The sequence below is a fragment of the Vicugna pacos genome, chromosome 9, assembly GCF_048564905.1.
Source record: "Vicugna pacos chromosome 9, VicPac4, whole genome shotgun sequence".
NCBI classification, from domain to species: domain Eukaryota; kingdom Metazoa; phylum Chordata; class Mammalia; order Artiodactyla; family Camelidae; genus Vicugna; species Vicugna pacos.
In genome coordinates, this window is record NC_132995.1 from 45,136,543 (window position 1) to 45,158,611 (window position 22,069).

The 22,069-nt window shown below is 38.3% G+C and overlaps 1 protein-coding gene and 1 pseudogene across 1 annotated transcript in view; one reads left to right on the forward strand and one right to left on the reverse strand.

Moving 5' to 3' along the window:
* Window positions 1-22,069, forward strand: part of HYDIN (HYDIN axonemal central pair apparatus protein) — a 478,970-nt gene that overhangs the window by 366,935 nt on the left and 89,966 nt on the right. The window contains exons 36-43 of the mRNA XM_072967685.1: window positions 9,068-9,245; window positions 11,026-11,150; window positions 12,959-13,086; window positions 13,510-13,646; window positions 13,878-14,005; window positions 14,159-14,350; window positions 14,686-14,835; window positions 17,506-17,745. Of these exons, the coding sequence (XP_072823786.1) occupies window positions 9,068-9,245; window positions 11,026-11,150; window positions 12,959-13,086; window positions 13,510-13,646; window positions 13,878-14,005; window positions 14,159-14,350; window positions 14,686-14,835; window positions 17,506-17,745 (1,278 nt within the window). The remainder of the gene's footprint in view (window positions 1-9,067; window positions 9,246-11,025; window positions 11,151-12,958; window positions 13,087-13,509; window positions 13,647-13,877; window positions 14,006-14,158; window positions 14,351-14,685; window positions 14,836-17,505; window positions 17,746-22,069) is intronic.
* On the reverse strand, window positions 4,841-5,116 carry LOC116281926 (large ribosomal subunit protein eL43-like; annotated as a pseudogene).

Genomic DNA, 22,069 nt, shown 5'->3' on the forward strand with positions numbered 1-22,069 from the left:
AAATCTTTGTTCAGTATTAATATTGTATCCTTCAAAGCACCATATTAGCTGTCTTTCACAAGATTTAGTATGCTGTTTTTTTTTTAGGCTTGCTTCTTTTATTTTTAACATTTTTTATTGAGTTATAGTCATTTTACAATGTTGTGTCAAATTCCAGTGTAGAGCACAATTTTTCAGTTATACATGAACATACATATATTCATTGTCACATTCTTTTTTCACTGTGAGCAACCACAAGATCTTGTATATATTTCCCTGTGCTATACAGTATAATCTTGTTTATCTATTCTGAATGTACCAGTCGGTATCTACAAATTTTGAAATCCCAGTCTGTCCCTTCCCATCCCCCGCCCCCTTGGCAACCACAAGTTTGTATTCTACGTCTATGAGTGTTTCTGTTTTGTATTTATGTTCTTTTTTTTTAGATTCCACATATGAGCGATCTCATATGGTATTTTTCTTTCTCTTTCTGGCTTACTTCACTTAGAATGACATTCTACAGGAACATCCATGTTGTCGGGTTTTATGGCTGAATAGTGTTCCATTGTATAAATATACCACTGCTTCTTTATCCAGTCAGTTGTTGATGGACATTTAGGCTGTTTCCATTCCTTGGCTATTGTAAATACTGCTGCTATGAACATTGGGGTGCACGTGTCTTTCTGAAGTAGGGTTCCTTCTGGATATATGCCCAGGAGCAGGATTCCTGGGTCATATGATAAGTCTATTCCTAGTCTTTTGAGGAATCTCCATACTGTTTTTCACAGTGGCTGCACCAAGCTGCATTCCCACCAGCAGTGTAGGAGGGTTCCCCTTTCTCCACAGCCTCTCCAGCATTTGCTATTTGTGGATTTTTGAATGATGGCCATCATAGTTTTGATTTGCATTTCTCTGATATTTAGTGATATTGAGCATTTTTTTCATGTGCCTATTGATCATTTGTATGTCTTCCTTGGAGAATTGCTTGTTTAGGTCTTCTGCCCATTTTTGGATTGGGTTGTTTGGTTTTTTCTTATTAAGTTGTATGAACTGCTTATATATTCTGGAGATCAAGCCTTTGTCGGTTTCATCGTTTGCAAAAATTTTCTCCCATTCTGTAGGTTGTCATTTTGTTTTACTTATGGTTTCCTTTGCTGTGCAGAAGCTTGTAAGTTTCATTAGGTCCCATTTGTTTATTCTTGCTTTTATTTCTATTGCTTGGGTAGACTGCCCTAGGAGAACATTTTTGAGATGTATGTGAGATAATGTTTTGCCTATATTTTCTTCTAGGAGGTTTATTGTATCTTGTCCTATGTTTAAGTCTTTGATCCATTTTGAGTTTATTTTTGTGTATGGTGTAAGGGAGTGTTCTAGCTTCACTGATTTACATGCTTCTGTCCAGTTTTCCCAGCACCATTTGCTGAAGAGACTATCTTTATTCCATTGTGTGTTCTTGCCTCCTTTGTCGAAGATTAGTTGACCAAATTTTGTGGGTTCATTTCTGGGCTCTCTATTCTGTTCCATTGGTCCATATGTCTGTTTTTCTACCAATACCATGCTGTCTTGATGACTGTAGCTCTGTAGAATTGTCTGAAGTCTGAGAGGGTTATTTCTCCAGCCTCTTTCTTTTTCTTTAGTATGCTTTGGCAATTCTAGGTCTTTTGTGGTTCCATATAAATTTTATTATGATTTGTTCTAGTTCTGTGAAATATGTCCTGGATAATTTGATAGGGATTGCATTAAATCTGTAGATTGCCTTGGGCAGGGTGACCATTTTAACAATATTGATTCTTCCAATCCAGGAGAATGGGATATCTTTCCATTTTTTAAAGTCTTCTTTAATTTTCTTCATCAATGGTTTATAGTTTTCTGTGTACAAGTCTTTCACCTCCTTGGTTAGATTTATTCCTAGGTATTTTATTACTTTGGGTGCTATTTTAAAGGGGATTGTTTCTTTACTTTCTTTTTCTGTTGATTCATCGTTAGTGTAAAGAAATGCAACTGATTTTTGAACGTTAATCTTGTAACATGCTACTTTGCTGAATTCCTTGATTAGTTCTAGTAGATTTTGTGTGGACCTTTTAGGGTTTTCTATGTACAGTATCATGTCATCTGCATATAGTGACACTTTTACCTCTTCTTTTCCAATTTGGATCCCTTTTATTTCTCTCTCTTGACTGATTGCTGTGGCTAGGACTCCCAAGACTATGTTGAATAGGAGTGGTGACAGTGAGCAGCCTTGTCTTGTCCCAGATTTTGGTGGGAAGCTTTTGAGTTTTTCACCATTGAGTACTATCCTGGCTGTTGGTTTGTCATATACAGCTTTTATTATGTTGAGATATGTTCCTTGTATACCCACTTTGGTGAGAGTTTTTATCATAAATGGGTGTTGAATTTTATCAAATGCTTTTTCTGCATCTGTTGAGATGATCTTGTGGTTTTTGTCCTTTCTCTTGTTGATGTGATGTATTACATTGATTGATTTGTTTATGTTGAACCACCCTTGTGTCCCTGGGATGAACCCTACTTGATCATGATGTATAATATTTTTTATGTGCTGTTGGATTCTGTTTGCTAATATTTTGGTAAGGATTTTTGCATTTATGTTCATCAGTGATATTGGTCTGTAATTCTCTTTTTTGGTAGTATATTTGCCTGGTTTTGGTATCAGGGTGATGGTGACTTCATAGAATGAGTTTGGGGGTATTCCCTCCTTTTTAGTCTTCTGGAAGAGTTTGAGAAGGACTGGTATGAGTTCTTCTTTTTATGTTTGGTAGAATTTCCATGTGAAGCCATCTGGTCCTGGACTTTTATTTGTAGGGAGGTTTTTTATTGCTAATTCGATTTCATTTCTAGCAATTGGTTTGTTCAAGTGGTCAGTTTCTTCTTGATTCAGTCTTGGTGGACTGTATGTTTCCAGAAGCTTGTCCATCTCCTCTAGATCCATTTTGGTTCCATACAGTTTTTCATAATATTCTCATATGATATTCTGTATTTCTATGTTATTTGTTGTAATTTCTCCATTTTCCTTTCTTATTTTGCTTTTTGTGCTCTTTTTTCTTCTTTGTGAGTTTGGTCAGAGGTTTGTCGATTTTATTTACTATTTCAAGACCCAGCTTTTGGTTTGATTGATTTTTTTTCTATTTTTTTTAATCTCTATTTTATTTATTTCCTCCCTGATCTTTATTATTTCCTTCCTTGTGCTGCCTTTTAGGATTTTTTGCTCTTCTTTTTCTAATTCTTTTAGCTGGTAGGTTAGATTGTTTATTTGAGATTGTTCTTTTTTGAGGAAGGACTGTATTGCTATAAACTTCCCTCTTAGCACTGCCTTTGCTGTGTCCCATAAATTTTGTGTGGTTGTATTTTCATTTTCATTTGTCTCAAGGTATTTTTTAATTTCAACTTTGATTTCATCATTGACCCATTGGTTTTTTAATAGCATGTTATTTAATCTCCATGCTTTCCTTTTTTTCTCCTTTGTTTCTCTGTAGTTGATTTCTAGTTTCATGGCATTGTGGTCAGTAAAGATGCTTGAGATAATTTCTATCTTCTTAAAATTGTTGAGGCTTCTTTTGTGTCCAAGTACATGATCAGTTCTAGAAAATGTTCCATGTGCACTTGAAAAGAATGTATATCCTATTTTTGGGGTGTGTAATGCTCTGAAAATATCCACCAAATCTAATTTTTCTATTGTATCATTTAATTTCTCTGTTGCTTTATTTATTTTCTATCTGGAAGATCTGTCTAGTGATGTTAATGTGGTGTTAAAATCTCTGACAATGATTATATTCCCATCAATATCTCCCTTTATCTCTGTTAGGGTATGTTGTGTTTTCACTGTGGTTTATTTCTATACATTTCATAATAATCACTAGTATATCTTCTTCCTTGGCTATTGGTTCACTCCTTCACCCTGAAGATCTGTGTTTTTCATTTATTATATCTTCAAGTAATGCTTCTCCCTTATTTTCTCCAGTCTCTTCTGCTAAAGCAACTATTAAATGCATTTTGGACTTCTTCATTCTGTCCTTCTTCTTGCTAAACCTATATTTCACATGTGTATCTCTTTATCTTTCCATACTGCATTCTAGATAACTTCCTCAGCTCTTTCAGTTAGACAACTTTTTTTCAGCTGAGTAGAACCTACTGTTTAAACCTACTAAGCATTCATTTTTTAACTTTTTTTAATTGAAGTATAGTCAGTTTACAATGTTGTGTCAATTTCTGGTGTATAGTACAATGCTTCAGTCATACCTGAACATACATATATTCATTTTCATATTCTTTTTCACCATAAGCTACTATAGGATATCAAATATATTTCCCTGTGCTATACAGTATAAACTTGTTTATCTATTTTTTATATACCTGTCAGTATTTACAAATCTCGAAATCCCAGTTTATCCCTTCCCACCCTCTCCCCCGATAACCATATTTGTTTTCTATGTCTGTGAGTCTGTTTCTGTTTTATATATAAGTTCATTTGTCTTTTTTCTTTAGATTCCACATATGAGTGATATCATATGGTATTTTTCTTTCTCTTTCTGGCTTACTTCACTTAGAGTGACATTCTCCAGGGCCATCCATGTTGCTGCAAATGGCATTATCTTATTATTTTTTATGGCTGAGTAGTATTCCATTGTATAAATATACCACAGCTTCTTTATCCAGTCATCTGTCGATGGACATTTAGGTTGTTTCCATCTTGGTATTGTAAATAGTGCTGCTATGAACTTTGGAGTGCAGGTGTCTTTTTGAATTAAGTTTTCCTCTGGATATATGCCCAGCATTAATTAATTTTTTTTGTTACATAAATTAACCCATTTATTATAGGCTAGCAGTATTTCAAATGGTGGTGTTTCTACTTATCCTTCAATTCCTTCAGTCTTCTGATGGCAGACTTTACTGTGACCACAGAAGTGGTGTAGGTCCAGGCACCACCAGCTACCATTTTCATGCAGGAACCACAGTGCCAGATGCCCATGGCTCATCTCTTCATCTTGGTTTTGCCACAGAAGGAGCAAGTGTACTTGGCATGCTGGCTGATTTCAATTTTCTTCACCATTTTCCAGAGGGAGGCACCAAAATGGGTCCCATATTTACTGACGATTCCGACCTTCTTGGTGTGTTTGGCCATGTTGGCGCAAACTAAGTCCGAGCCCAGAGAGGAACCAGCATTAATTTCAATAACCATATTTTTCATTTCAAAAATTCCACCTATTATTCATCTCTTTCATAGGGATTTTAATTTCTTCATTTAACATTTTATAGATTCTTTTAAGTTATCCTAATCAAGTTATTGAGGATACCATTCTTCCTATTTGTGTGACTGTTAACTCTCCTTTATTATCAATACTTTCCCTGTATGATCTGTAATTTTTGTCTTGGGATCGTCTTCACCTGAGACTGTTTTCTCTGCAAGAACCTCATTCACCCTGATTGTAATGTGATGCTACAAATCATGTTGTATTTATTTTTGCCAGGTGCCCCAAGGGCGCAAATTTTGAGTTAATTTTTTGACCTGGATTAACCACAATAATCCATCGGTATACATTAAGACTCTATGCATATGCATGATACAGGCTTGGGCATTCTGTTTCTCACAGGATACGTTTTTCCTCACCTGGGAGCCCAGAGGGATACAAGTTTTCTTGATTCTTCCCTGAAGAGCAGAGAAATAGCTTGGTTTCTCTTGTTACCCTTACAGAGTGGCATCCGTTCATGCTCCAGTCTTGTGCAGGGATCTGCCCCAGGTCCCCACCTCATACAGGTCCAGGCTGCATCCTCTCTCTTTCAGTCCCTGGATGGTAGGGACTATCTATCGTTGGGTCTGATGTCACCCATGGCCACCATGGTAATCGCTCTGCACTTAACCACACTTCCTTCTGTTCCTTTTTCACATTGGAGGAGGTATTTTCTTTCTACCTTGCTGTATATTTAAAAAGAGTTCTTTTGTCTTTGTGGTTGCTGTGCCTTATGCAGAATATCTTTGTGCTTGTAGCATGAGAGGGAGCTATCACAGTGCGGTCTCCAGCATTGCCAGAATCAGCAGTGGGAGGATTTTTCATCCCTATGCACTCTTTCCCAGCTTAAGTTTACTCCCTCACCCTAACTCTTTGCTCCTGTGGATTAGATACAGTGGCTTCTTGAGTCTCACTGGGACCATGGACTAGTTTCTTATTTTTTCTTCTTTCTAATAGGAACTCATAGAATTTACTTGCTCGTATTCCTCAGATTCATTTCTGTGTCATGGGTCCCCGGGATCACCCCCAGTTTTAATGATTCTCTAGGGGGACTCACCAATAAGTTGGGCTTGTGACTGATTTATTACAGCCAAAGGATACAGAGTAAAATCAGCAAAGGGAAAAAGCACATACAACAGAGTTCAGAAGAAATCAGGTGCAAGCATCCAAAATCCTTTCCCAATGGAGTCCCACAGGGTGTTCTTAACCCCCTACCCCAGCAATAAGTTGTGACAGCACAATAGGAGAGCTCCCGGGGAAGCTCACTGAAGACTCATCGCCAGTGGGGCCCAGTCCCTTAGGCACCCTCTGCCTGGCACACACCAAAATTCCAGTCTCCCAGAAGGAAAATAGGTGTTCAGCATAAACCATGTTGTTTGCACAAACAGTTGAAGCACAGTGAGCCATTCTTTCCAGGGAATGGTGAGAACCTTCCCAAAATATAAGTTCCCAAATGCCAGCCAGGCAAAGGCCAACTTTGCAAGCAGGCCTTTTTCTAAGGGTAGTAATTCAGGGCTGCTGTATTAACTTTTATCCCGCACTTCCTTCTTTTGAACTGGACCTTCTTTTTAATGTGTCTAAATGTTTCCCTCTGTTTTTCCTTTTCTATATTTAACAGATTTTTTTTATTATAAAGCCAAATTCTTGTAATGAAAACAAATGTTCACAGAGTGCTGCAGTATACATGAATGCTTGAACATGTAACAAGGTAGAGAACATTTTTCCAACAGAATAACATGAGAGAACTATTTTTTATTGGAAAAAAATACATTATTAAGTGCTCAAGATAAAAATTGAGATCCACCCCTCTTACCTACCAGAGCACTGAGTGTAGGAAGAACTACTCTGTAGGAAACAGAGAATTTTGTGGATTGCTTAAGAGAGTGATGAGGAGAAGAGAGAATTAAGACTGTGAGGGTGAATCCTGAAAAACATTGCACACTGCAATTTGACCCCACTTTGTGACACACACCCTATACACATACACTCACCTGTTCCGTAAAATGTGCAAAATTTCATAAAATGCCTCCTATGAGTGAGCCCTTTGTGAAATTTGATGAAAAGGCTCAGTTCCGTGCTTGAAACAGACAGCATATAAGGATATTAAAGAGTGGAAACCAAGAGAAGCAAGAAAATTAAGCAGTGGCTTCTCATAGAAATCATGGCAATGATTTCTGTCACAAGGGCTGGAGATAAATTGATTAACACTAGCAGGGCTCACAGACTCCCAGGGTGAGTTTGCATGTGTGTGTATGTATTTAAATAAAATCTGGATTGATACAAACTAATCAGTATTAATCATTATTTGCATGTCAGTGGTAAGCACTGGTGATCCTCATTAACTTTCTTCTTATCTTCATTCTCTAATTTGTCTTCAAAGAATATACATCACTTATAACATCAAAAAATAATAAAATATGTTCAAAAATTATAAGGAGCCCCTTCAAAAGTGACTTCTGAAACACTCTTAAATAACTTGAACCTATACTAGCATTTCCCACTCCCAGTTGAGATTCCAGCCTGATTTGCCCTTTCTGGTAATTTATAACCATGCAATTCTCCCACCCTTTATTTTCTAATTAGTGACCTAGAGATTATATTTTGTGACCTTATTCATAATTTTTAAGTTTTTATTATATGATAATTGATATATACAAAAGACATCCAGGTGTTTGACTTACAGAACACAATAATAAAATGAACACCCATGTATTTACCACCCATCTTCAAACCCAGAACATTACTAATATATTTGAAGCCACTTGTATGTTGGCGTATGTTGCAATTTAACATACCTACAACCTACCCGGGCACCTTTTCTGTCTCCTACACCTCCTTGCTATCCCCAACCAGCAACCACTAGTCTTAATTTTGTGTTTATCATCCCTTTTTTAAAATACAGTTTTATTACTTATGTGTGCATCCTTACACAAAGTACTTTTCATTTATTAATTTATCAAAACTTCTAACCTGCTATAACCGGGCATTTTTTCCAACACTGGAGACAGGATAGTAAACAAAACAAAGATACTTGCCCTCATGGAGATTTTGTTTTATGGGATTTTGCTTTATCTTGAGCTTTATAAAAATGGCATCAGAACATATAATCTTGTACAATTTGTTTTTTTCACCCAATATTGTGTTTTTAAGCCTAGTTCACATTGATGCTTGTAGCTATAGTCTGTTTATTTTCATTCATGAATAATATTCCTTTGTCACTACTGTATTAAAAGTAATTTTCCCTTTTCTAGTCAAAACAGAGTCTGATATTTTTCCCACCAAATTTTGCTATTATGAACAGTCCTGCTACAAGTATTCTTGTATTTGTTTGCTGGCCTACAGGTGGAAGAGTTTTCCTAGGGAATTTTCCTAGAAGTGAAATTTCTGGATCATGGCCTGTGCATATGTTCAGCTTTACAAAGGTGGTGCTAAAGTGGTTTTCATAATGGTTTTTCCCATTGACAGTCCCACCAGATAGATATGAGTTTCTTTTGATGCATATTCTCACCAAAATTTGGTAAATTTTGCCAATCTTGTGTTAAAATTTTTTTTCATTGTGATCTTAGTTTACATTTCTCTGATTACTTACGAGGATGAGCGGCTTTTACTATGTTTATTGGCCATTTCGTGTTTCATCTTTTATGAAATGCCTGTCAACATGCTGCTTATTTCTCTATTGTTTGTTATTTTCTCGTAGCTTCATAGGAATGAATCTCGGTGGGGGAGGAGTGTGAGTGGACAGTAACCAGCACAGTAGACCCTTGGGATTATCTTGTCCATCAAACTGCCAGAAGCAGGAGTCCATTGTAAATTTTAAAGTTCTCTCTGGTCTTTCTGCTGCATAGGGTTTTATCAGTTCCCATCAAGAGCAGGTGTTGAAAGTTTACTACTTACCTGGAGTCCCCGAGGTCTTTCAAAGGAGTTTCCAGATACAGATTGCCCACCTGGACCCAGAAAGTATCACTCTGAGTGGAGAGGGAATCTTTCCCCGAATCTGCCTCGATCTCCCAAGGAACCTCAAAGGTACTTCTACCCACTATAGTACGTTCCCACTGGGGGACAAAAGATGCATTTTAGCTGCATATTATGAGGTCAATGGCACCTCACATTATTTGCTTGGCAGTCCTCACAAGTTCCCTTTGGTGTTATTCCTCAATTGCAAAAAATAAGTCCAGAGTTGAAATTGACTTGGTGACCTAAGATGAGTGAGATAAGATATGGTCCATGGTGGTCCCAAATTCAGACTTCTGGCCAAGTCCATTGTTGAATTACTTATAGAGTGATCAGAAAATTGTACTTCCAAAAGCCTTTTCCTCTGTCACATGTTCCTTCCAGCTACAGTCTCTCCCTGAGTTGTCACTCACAGATGGCCATTGAGACAGTGATTTTACTGCAAGGAGTACAGTTCTCAAAATATAAACTATACAGAAAGGCAGCCAAGGCTCCAGCCCCTTATGTCGGCATTACACAGTCTAGAGGCTAATTTAGACTGTTATTCATTGTCTGCCCACATTCCCAGCCGAGGCTTTTCTGGGTAACATCTGGCTCTTGGAACTGTCCCTCTGTACTAGATTATTTCTGTCTTGCAGATCCTGAAGCTCAATGCAGCAGCTCTTTTAGCCACAGACTCCCTCTGGCTCTTTCCCCCTGACATGGGGTACAGGACAAAGGGTCAAGAGAAACTTCTCACCCTTCTTTGTGACTCTCTCTTCAAGCTCCTTGAAATCCATATTCCCTAAGCAGCTTCAGATTAAGCCCTTGCCCCTCAACCTTTCCTCCTACCCACGTCCCCAGAGTCACTAACTCACCTGATGATGATCATTCAGTAAATCCTAATTGTCTGCTCCCTGAAAATATGAACGCAAATATTAGTAAGTCTGAGAGCATGTTACCTTCTTGCATCTAGTGTTCCAGGCAGTCAGAGGTTGGTCCAAGTCCACATATAATTGTCAGGAAGAAAAGCCTTTGCCACATGTTTGAAAACTGGGTGCCCAGCTGGCCTCATTAAGGGAGGAGACACGTTTGGCCAATATAGGGCTTTAAAATAATTTAAATCTGAATACCATTAGTTGGGTCTTCTGTGCTCTAGTTCACCACAGTCCCAGCACTTCCTATGGTTTCATAGTAGGCACTTTAGTTATTTTGCCTGCCTTGCCCCTCAAACGTTTGTATTTGCACTGATTTACTAGTAATCTTGGATGTCTGAAATCTCTCCCCTAATTGCCTACTCTCCCTGATTCAGGGGACAGTAGCTAATTTAGTTGCAGTTAAAGCAACTTGAAGCAAATATATTTTTATATACATATATATATATATAAATATATATATATTTGTTAATAGAGAATTAATAAACATGAAGATTAACCTAAAGGGTGACCATCCATCTGAGTTTGTCCAGCATATGGGTTTCCCAAGTGGTGCAGTTGTTGGTTCTGGAACAGGAAATGTAACAAGTAAGCTGGGATCCAGTTGGTCACCCAACGAGTGACTTTGAATGTTGCTGCCATCAAGTTCTTGAGAAGTAGCTGGTAGCTAAAGCATAATCTCATAAAACTCAGTGAAGCTTCTGATACAAATTCAACTCACTCACAAAGTACCCTCTGAAGCAAAAAAAAAAATATATATATATATACATATATACACATACACACACATACACATATGTGTGTATATATATGGCAGGCAAATTATCAAAAAGCTCACTTCCTTTCTCACTTTCTTACCCTGAGCTGAGAGTCTGTGTTTTAGGCATAATTCATATATTTCTAGCCATCCTGATTTCTTTCTCCCTCAACTCCCACAGGAAATGAAAAGTATGAAATCTTCTTAAATCAGGCCAGAAAAAACCTGGAAAAAGAGTGCAACAAATATGAAATGTTTGATCACTCAGAGACGCCTGAGGAAGTGCCTGAGGATGAATCTTTTGAGGTAAGATTGGATTCACTCTGCACAGGAAGTAGACTGACAGGAAGCTGGGGAAAAAAGTATTTTTCCCGATTGTAACATCTTACATAACTATAGAACAATATGAAAACCAGGAAATTGACATTGGTACAAGCTACAGAGCTTATTCAGAGTTCATCAATTTTATATGTACTTGTGTGTGTGTGTGTGTGTGTGTGTGCGCGTGTGTGGTTCTACCCAATTTTTTCACATATGTAGCTTTGTGTAACCACCACCACAATTAAGATATGAAAATGTTCCATCAACGTAAATATCCCTTGTGCTTTTTGAGAAAATAGAATTACAAATAAAATCTCCTTCCAACCCACAAAATCTCTCCACAAAGGTAGAAGAGAAAGAATACAATTTTATTATTGATATGCATTAAAGCAGAATGTGCTGTATCATTGTCAGTCTGCTAGGAGATTGCAAAGACAGAACTCTTAGTCTTTTATAGAGCCAAGCAGATACAATCCATTATACACATGTTCTCAAGGTAAACAGTAACTAGTCCTTCAGGAAGAACTATAACTAGACCTCAAGTAAGAGGACTTGACTGCACATTGTGTCACACATAGTCCATGCTAAATTCACATGATAATTGGGGTGGCCATCTGTGTTAGCTAATTGGCTTTACCAAAAGGAGAAACAAACCTCTTGTGTTTCTATGACAAGGGTCTTCTAAAGTTGGGTTCCTACCCTCCCACAGAAACTGAGGGATGGGGCTCTGTCTTCCTTTAATGATGACATGTCAGAGAGATGGTTCCTAGGTCCTTGAGAAAGACACTCCTGGGTTGTAAAGCTGATAAAAGCTCTATTTTGCTTATAAAAAAGATTTATATTTGTTTCAAAAAGGCAGAGAAAGAACTTAAAAGTTTTCTCAAGTAAATTCTTGACGAAAATGAGACTGGAAGAAGTCTCTTCCCTTATTTTCAATGGGGAGAATTCAGCCTCTTTTTTTTTTTAAACTTTTTTTATTGAGTTATAGTCATTTTACAATGTTGTGTCAAATTCCAGTGTAGAGCACACTTTTTCAGTTATACATGAACATACATCTATTCATTGTCACATTTTTTTTCTCTGTGAGCTACCATAAGATCTTGTATATATTTCCCTCTGCTATACAGTATAGTCTTGTTTATCTATTCTGCATATGCCTCTCAGTATCTACAAATTTTGAACTCCTAGTCTGTGAGCCTCTTATTTTTAATTTGTTTTTGCCCTTAACACTCTTACCTGCTATTCCTTTCTAGCCATCCCCAACCACCCCATCCCGACCTCCAGCAACCATTACACTTCTCCATCTCCATCATTTTGTTATTTCAAGAATGTTATGTAAATGGAATCATACAGTATGTAACCTTTTCGAGTTTTTTTTTTAATTCAGCATAATGCCGTTGAGATCCATCACCATAGATAGTTCACTACTCACTTCATTGTGGAGTAGTATTACAGATGTGCCAGTTTGTTTATCCCACCCTCTCCCCCAACAAAAATTTTAACACCACAAATATACTGTATATCTATGTACTCTGACCCTTGGGAGGGCCACAAACCACTGTAATATCTAAGAATTTTTTGCTCCTCCTACTTCGTGACGTAGTTTTTGCCCCCTCTTAGGGGTGACATTACCCCATTAAGAATACATGTTCTTTTTTGTTTTGTTTTTTTTTTGATTGAAGCATAGTCCATTACATTGTGTTAGTTTCTGGTGTACAACATAATGTTTCAGGCATACACGGGAATACATGTGCTTAAAGAGTTTGCTCATTTGCTCTTCTCTCTTGCTCCAGTTAAATACTCATCTCCAGATGGAAATAGAGCGACTTATAGTCCAAGGCTATGCCATAGAACATCAGAAATCAATCATCCCTGGTTCTGTGGATGACTTCTGCCACCGAAGTCGCCGGAAACTGACCAAGTGAGTGCCCTCCCATGTTGTTTTTTTTTTCAGAGTGTAGCAGAGCAGCTGTGCCGTCCTCCAGCATGCTCCCAAAATCAATGGTTGATCATGTAGGAGTGAAGTTCACTCACCTCATGTATCTGCCATTCTCTAGCATGCAGCCAGCCAGGCAGGTCTCTGCCTCTTAAAGTCAGAAGCCTCCAGCTTTGTCTAATAGACAGGCCAGTTTCAGGCCCTTGAGGGGCCTTAGTGCTTTTGGAGATAATGGCTGAAACAGCAATGTGGACTTCTGGGGAAGTATCATGTTCCTGGTCTCCATTCTGGAGAGTGGTTATCCTCTACTCCAGAGAACAGAATTATGCAGAGGAGGCAGAAGAGAGCCTCACACACTCTCGCTTTTGGAAAAGTGAGTGGTTAAGGAGAGCCTGTTAACCGTTTCAGAGTCCAGCTACCAGAGTATATCCTGGACTTTGGCTACATCATCCTTGGTGACGTCCGAACCCACATCATCAAGATCACAAACACTAGTCACTTCCCAGTGTCCTTCCATGCAGAGAAGCGTGTCCTTCATGGCACAGGTAACCAGGCTGGAGACCCTTCCTATTGCACTTTGTTGTTTCTAACAAGGTGCCCATCTGTACTGTCCTTCTGGAGTAGTGTTTGTGCTTCTTCTGGATCAGCTGAAAGAACTGTGGGGCCATTAATTGATGCTTTGAGAGGTCATCCTACCCCCATATGGGCTCTATCTAGAGCAGCTCTCATTTGCTCTTTTTCTGTCCCAAAAAGAAATTTTGTTTGTCTTGGTCCAGGCTTCAGTATTGAGCTAGATCGTGTGAAGAATCTGCCCTACTGTGAAACGGAAACATTTGAAGTGAGATTTGACCCACAAGGGGCCAGTCTTTCTGTTGGAAACAAAGAGGTTGTTCTGCCCATCAAGGTGAGATGCACCACTGGGCCCAGCTAACTCTCCCCAGCTTCCGGCTCTGCCTGCCAATCAATCACCCTGGGATAATCCAGTTACCATTTCAGAGCCATCATTCTTCCCTCAGTCCCATGCCATGTGGTAACAGCAATCTTCTGCCCACTCTAGGTGGTTGGAGGGCCAACAGTTCACATCCGTCTCCAAGCCAAGGTGACCATTCCCACTATGACACTGTCCAGTGCAAAAGTGGAGTTTGCCACAATTCAGTGTGGTCAGTGCCTCGTGGAAACTGTTCAGCTTTCCAATCATCTCCAAGTCCCTTGTGAATGGTTTATCCACAGCCATAAACAAGTTAGTAAGGTAAATGAATTGTGGCCCATTGTCCCCTTTGTTTCCATCTCCATTTCAGCCATATTTGTAATTCTAGTCCTTCACTCTCTTCATTTCATCCTCCTACTCAAAGACTTTCAGTGACAACCGTTGCCTCCTGAATAAAATTTGGCCCTCAGCCCAGCACTCAAGGACCTATCAGGCTATTCTGTGTGGCAAACGTCTCATTTATCTTTGTGCCTCTGGTATCCACACAGCCCCTGAGACCTGGGAGGTCCTCAGTAAACGTAGGTTGAGTGAGTGGAAGATGGAATAATCTCATTTTCCAAAGAAAATAGTCTAATTGTCTACTATTTATTAACCAGCTAGAGAAACACATGCCAAAGTACTTAAGACGGAAACTATGTGCTGAATTAAAGCCCAAGACACGGATCTTTGAGATTCAGCCTACTTCTGGGGTCTTGGATCCTGGTGAGAGGTCCAACGTGCAAGTGAAATTCATGCCTAAAGAAGAGGTAAGCCTTAAAGAAATGTACTCTCACTCAGACTCTGTATCACTTTGACCTTTACTCAAAGTCCATGCTTTGACTTGGTCTCCAGGGAACCTTTGAGTGACCTGTACCTCATTATTCTGATGATAACATCCAGTGCTCTGGTTCCCATAGGAGCTGGGTCCTGGTGGTTAGGAGCACCAGCTCTGGAATCAGCAGATCTACCTAACACTTTGACTTTTATCCGCAGACCTGGCTTAGTGGGCTTCTGCCTCCTCACTTAGAGACTGCGTGGCTTTGGGCAAATTGCTCGGCCTCGCTAAACCTCAGTTTGCTCACAGATAAAGTGAAAAATAATAATATCACATGTTCAAAATCCCTTATTGCAATTCTAAAATCCAATAAGTTCCAAAAACTGGGGGGGAAATTTTTTCATAAGTTTCAGACCCAAAGTCATTTGGCAGAAAAACCTAATTGGAACTGACAGGAAATTACTTAACCTTTATTTATCCCACTTGGTTTGCAGATTCAAACAGTGCAACTGCAGAAATATTAATGTATTTGATTACAGAGGACCTGCCCCAGACCCTGCCAAGGATACTGTGTAACGTAGGGTATATGCACTGTGTTTACCTTTAAAAAAATAATCTGAATTTGAAAGCATCTGGTCCCTAGGGTTTCAGGTGAGACGTTATCAACCTGCAATACCTACCTCCTAGGGTCATTTTGAAGATTAAATGAATTAATGTGAATAAAATGCACAGCATACTGCTCTATAGATACTGTCTCAGTATCTATTTACCATTACTAGCAGTAGTTGTAATAATAATAAGTATTTCCTGGGCCTCACAAATGTTTCTTTTGCAAACACCATCAGCACAAAGCTACTCCTGACAAAAAACACAGTAAAAATAATAAAATCCTAGAACCAGAGAGGATCTCAAGAGGTTACACTGTAAAGACTTTTGCTCAAAGTCTAAGGCGTTTGGGAGATGTTTTTCTCTATTCTTTTAAAAGAAGAAATCGATGTAAGTTTTATAAAATACCTATGGTTAACTCCCATTTTCCTGGTAACGACTTTGAGGAATTGCTTAAAAATCTACAGTGAGAAGAAAGAAAAGTGAATAACTTCATATCTGGTTCTAAAATAGAGTCCCTGTTTCTATTATTATCAAAATCTCCCCAACCCTTTTAAAAGAAATGATAATCAATGTGTTTGTCATTCTTAAGAGTCTTAAGGCTGTCAGAAGGTTTATTCAAGATTTTGGATGTTTTTGCTGAATGAGGGAACTATCAGTAAATATAGTTTAAAAAATAGATTTGTTGAGGCAATTCCATAAATGTTGTGCTGGGATTAGTCAAAACTAATAAAATGTTTCCACGAAATGGAAAAGGAATTTATTGGCTGTATACAAGGAACTGGTTAGCCTTGCAACCCATATGATCCACACCTGTATCTCCACCAGCATCAGCAGCACAGAGAAACCACAAATGTCCACAGTAACCACTCCTATACGTTAAAACATGTGTTCAGCATACTCTGTGCTAGAAAATAGGGAGATGAATAAAATGTTTTAGACATACTTCCATAAAAAGCAATTAAAATATAGAAGTTTGGATCATAAGGTACTAACCCCATAACTATATTGAAAACTCTCTTAGCCAATAATTCATTCTCTTATTGTCTCCAACAGTAGGTATTTTACTGTACTTGTGTCTATGTCCTTACACATTCCAACCATCTGATTTTTCCCTTAAGCTAAGGTGGTTAAGAGCTCCAAATCACACAGCCAATCATGACCTTCAAACTCCAGCCATGAGCCACACTGTGTCAGAACAACCTGGGCATCTGATTAAAAATGCAGTCTCCCCAGCCTTACCCTGTCCCTACCAAGTCAGGCTCTCTAGGTACGGGCCTGTGAATCTGCATTTTAATAGGCTTCTCAGTGAAACCACTGCTATTTGGATTGCAGTTGTATCAGATGAACTGAATGCCCTAGCTGATCATCCTGGACCAGCTGCTTAACTGGATCTTCAAATAATGGAAATATGTTAATTCAGATTCTCCAAGAAACAGTCCTGGAGACAAGAATTTGAGCGCAAGCAGATTATTTAGGAAGTGTAGGGAATACTGACAGAGAAGTAGAAGGTGATAAGGAAAAGGAAGGCAGCTTATAGGATGTGTGAGTGAATCAGCTACCTTGGAGACTAGAGCTTAATCCCACTGGAAACTCTGAGAAAACATACAGAATGCACATTTCAGAATTATCCCTCCCCAGGGACAAGGGAGCTGGGGTCTTTATATGATAACTCCCGAGAGTCATTTATTGACAATTGATTCTAAAAGATGCTATTTCCCTGGGACTTCTGCCGTGCCCTACCCATGGGCAACCCGGCCCATGAAATGAGAGCCCAGAGGTGCAGATATTGGCAACAGGACACCTGAACACACTGGAGGATCTGAGAGATATCAGAACAACATTCAGAGGGCCATGGTGAAGCACTTGTTACAGTGCCTGGCAGGCTAGATACCCAGTATTAATATTGTAATGTAAATTGCTCGCATGTAATTTTATAAGAAAAGTTTTCTTTTTTAGTCTAAACGGGAGCAATTTTGTCCCCTCAGTGGTTATCAGTTTTACATGGCACATAACAGAAAAAATTCAGATGTTTGTTTTGTTTCATGTTTTCCAGAAATTCTACAGCCAAACCCTGGTGTTCCAGATTGCACAGAGCACTCAAAAGCTGACACTGCTGGCACAGGGGCAAGGTCTAGAGCCACACCTGGAATTTAGTCCTTCAGTTCTGAAGCTGGGGCCACTGCTGCCTTATGCACCTGGAGACGAGGCCGAGGTGGTGGTGAAGAATCCCTGCAACTTTCCCATTGAGTTTTACTCCTTAGAATTTGACCAGCAATATCTTGTAGAAGAGAAGGTGAGCACAGACCAAAACCAAACTTTGTTTTCCTACATATGCTGAGTCCTGCCATGGACTCGTGTTCATCTCTTTGCATGGACAACTTCCTCTTGACCTTTGCTCTTTCTTCCCCTGACCCCTTCCCTGTCGATTTAAAGATCACTTTGCAGCATTTCCTGACCTAATTCCCTTGCCCTGAACAGAATTCACTGATTCTTTATGATCTTATTATACATTTTAAACAACTAATTGAGAAACTAATACACACTCATGGTTAAAATCCAAACAGTAAAGAATGTATGCAGCAGTCATTATATTTAAAATGAGTTTCTTGTAGACAGGATATAATTGGTTCATTTTTTTTAACATTTTTATTGATTTATAATCATTTTACAATGTTGTATCAAATTCCAGTGTAGAGCACAATTTTTCAGTTATACATGAACATATATATATTCATTGTCACATTTTTTTCTCCATGAGCTACCATAAGATCTTGTATTTATTTCCCTGTGCTATACAGTATAATCTTGTTTATCTATTCTACAATTTTGAAATCCCAGTCTATCCCTTCCCACAGTTGGTTCATTTTTAAAATATGCTCTGGCGGTCTTTGTGTTTAATTGGTATATTTAAATCATTTACATTTAATATAATCATGTTAAGTCTTAAATCTGTCTTTTTTTTCCTTTTCTGAGCTATATACTTTATTATTGCTCCTCCATGTCCACTTTTTTAAACTTTATTTTTTAGAGCAGTTTTAAATTCACAGCAAAATTGAGGGGACGATGCAGAGATTTCTCATTTACCACCTTCCCTCACACATGCATAGTCTCCCCCATCATCAACATCCCCCACTAGAATAATATATTTGTTATAATTGATGAACCTACGTGACACATAATAATCATCCAAATTCATAGTTTACATTACAGTTCTTTCTTGGTACCTTCTTTGGGTTTGGACAAATATATAATGGCATGTATCCATCATTATAGTATTATATAAAGTATTTTCACTGCCCTAGAAATCTTCTCGGCTCCACTTATTCATCCCTTCCTCCTCTCACCCCCTGGTAATCACTGATCTTTTTACTGTCTCCCTAGTTTTGCCTTTTCCAGAATGCCATATAATTGGAATCATACAGTATGTAAACTTCTCAGATTGGCTTCTTTCACTTAGTAATGTGCATTTAAGATTCCTCCACATCTTTTCATGGCTTGACAGCTCATTTCTTTTTAGTGCTGAATAATAATCCATTGTTTGGAAAGACCACAGTTTATCCATTCAGCTGCTAAAAGACATCTTGGTTGTTTCCTAGCTTTGGCAATTATGAATAAAGCAACTACATCTGTGTTTGGGTTTTGTGTAAACATAAATTTTTGCCTCCTTTAAGTAAATACCAAGGAGTATGATTGTTGGATCATATGTTTAGTTTTGTAACAAAGTGCCAAATTATCTCCCAAAGTGGTTATACCATTTTGCATTTCTCCAGCACTAAATGAGAAAGCCTGTTGTTCTTCATCCTCACCAGCATTTGAGTTTTTCAGAGTTTTGGATTTTGGCTGTTCTAATAGGTGTGTAGTGGTATCTCACTGTTGTTTTAATTTGCATTTCCCTGATGACGATATGATGTGAGACATCTATTCACATGCTTGTTTACTATCTGTATATCTTCTTTGGTAAGATGTCTGTTAAGGTCTTTGGCCCAATTTTTAAACGAGTTGTTTGTTTTCTTATTGATGAGTTTTTAGTGTTCTATACAGATTTTGAATAGCAGTCCTTTATCAGATGTGTCTTTGCGATTATTTTCTCCCAGTCTGTGGCTTGTCTTTTCATTCTCTTGACATTATCTTTTGTAGAAAGGAAGTTTTTCATTATAATAAAATCCAGCTTATCAATTATTTTTTTCATGGACTGTGCCTTTGAAGTTATATCTAAAAATTCATCACCGTGCTCTACATAATCTAGATTTTCTCTTATGTTCTCTTCTAGAAATTATATAGTTTTATGTTTTTCATTTATGTGTATGATCCATTTGAGTTAAATTTTATAATTGGGGCAAGATCCATCCAGATTTGATTTTTTGCATGTGGATGTCCAGTTCCAGTAACATATGTGGAAAAAAACTATCTTTGCACCATTGTGTGCTCCTTTGTCAAAGACCAGTTGACTGTATTTATTTCAGTCTATTTCTGGGATCTCTATTCTCTTCTATCAATCTATCCAGGTGCAATTTTACTATCTTTACCCTGCTCTCCTACCTTGATGTTGATCTGTATAAATTATACCTTTACCTAATACCTTCAGTACCCTGCCTTTTAGAAACAACTTCTTAGTTCCCTACTATGAGCAGTAATGAAATTAGCTAGTAATCTCTTTTTCCCTCTCCTCACTACCTTCTAATTTAAAATGATACTATTTTACTTCCAGTTAATACCTACTGGGTAATCATCTCATGTACACTTCCTCTGTGTTTTGCTTCTTGTATTAAATCTATAATGTCAGAGCTAACAATAGAAAGATATCAGGACCTACTTTCCATCACAATTTCCATCATTTAGTCTTAGTTCTACACTTGAACATATTCAGTGCTCAGCACCAGTCCTTGTGTCGAAGCTCCTCCAATTGCTACTGGGTTATCAGAATCTCATTCTCTAGTGGATTCCTCAAGAAGGGACCATGGGAACAGTATTCCCTGAGTATTCACATGTTCATAACTGTTCTTTGGTGACTTCTGTGCTTGAAGATCAGTTTGATTGGGTATAATATCCTTGGCTCACATTTTCTGCACTTGCATATCTTAAATGTGTTGCTCCATTGTTTTCTCATAAGGTTTTGTTGTTCATGAAGTCTGACGCTGTGTTAATTACCTGTTGCTGCAAAATAACTTACCCCCGAACTTAGCAACTTAAAACAAAAAACATTTGTTGTCTTGGGTTTGCTGTTGTTCAGGGGTTTGGGAATGGACCCTCTGGACCCTCCTCCAACTTGGCCTGTGAACCTTCTATCTTTTTTATATCCAGTGTTTATGCTCTGCCCAATTTGGATTCTACATCCAGAAATTTTTTCTCACAATGGGATTCTGTCCCTCTGGAAGCAGGTATTTGTTAAACATTCAGTGGCTTATGTTGGCCCAGTGTCCTCTGTTGTGGGTCAGAGTCAGTGGAAAGCAGAATCTAAGACTCTGTGAGGTTTGCAAGCAGAAGGTTTACCTGGGAGCACTTTCAGGGACAACACCCAAGAAGAATAAGGGAAGTAGACCTGGGCAGACAGAGAAGATGACCTGGAATGAGATTGCACAGAGACTTCAGCTAGTCCCACAGGAAGCTCTGGAGCCGGGCTGGCTCTTTAGAGTTGCCCCAGTTGTAGCAAGTTGACCAGGTCTTTATGTCTGCATCATCCAGCCTTTGGAATAGTCCCTCCTTTCCACACTGATCTGCTGTGTCCCCTCTGTCCTGTGTCAAAGCTCCATATACAAATGGATCTATTGTAAGCTCTCTCTTCTGTTTCACTGGTCAATTTGTCTGTCTGGACATTGATACCACCCTGTCTATTGCTCCAGTTTCATAAGTCCTAATATCTGGTGGGGCAGTCCTCTCTCTATATATTTTTCTTCATTAGCATTTTAACTATCTTAGCTCTTTGTTCCTCCATATAAATTTTAGCATAAGCTCATTAACATTGGTTCTCAAACAACTAAAAATGGTAATCTTGGAGGAAGATTACCTAACAAAACTGATTTTTCACACCAGTAAAATAGGTCATATAGGAGGTAGTTGCTTTCTAGGACTTGATTTTACAGTCTTTTATAAATATACATATATACGAAGGTTGCCAGGTTTAGTAGAAAGAAAAACAGATTACTCCCATTAAATTTGAATTCCAGGTGAACAACATGGGATAAATTTATACTTGAAAATTACTCATTGTTTATCTGAAATTAAATTTTAACTAGGCATCTTGTACATCTTGTACCCAATACACATCCCTTATATCCCTCTCTCTCTTCCTTACACACACACACACGCACACACACACACACACACAATGCCATTTTACCTGTTTTTCTCTGGATCCTCTGTTTATGAGACAGGCACCTTACCTAGTATAATATTGCTAACCACAATATTTTTCAATAACTTGTCACTCAAAGTAGATAATTGAGTTCTATACATTTGTCAGTGGGAAAAAAAAACCCAGAAAAACAGTATATATATGATTTTTAAAACAAGGAGAGGATTCTTTTCCACATGGGAAATGCCCAGGCTCACATGAGACCAAATAAAAATCCTATATCCCCACAGATTCAGGGCTCTGCCATACACTTTAGACCTCTCCA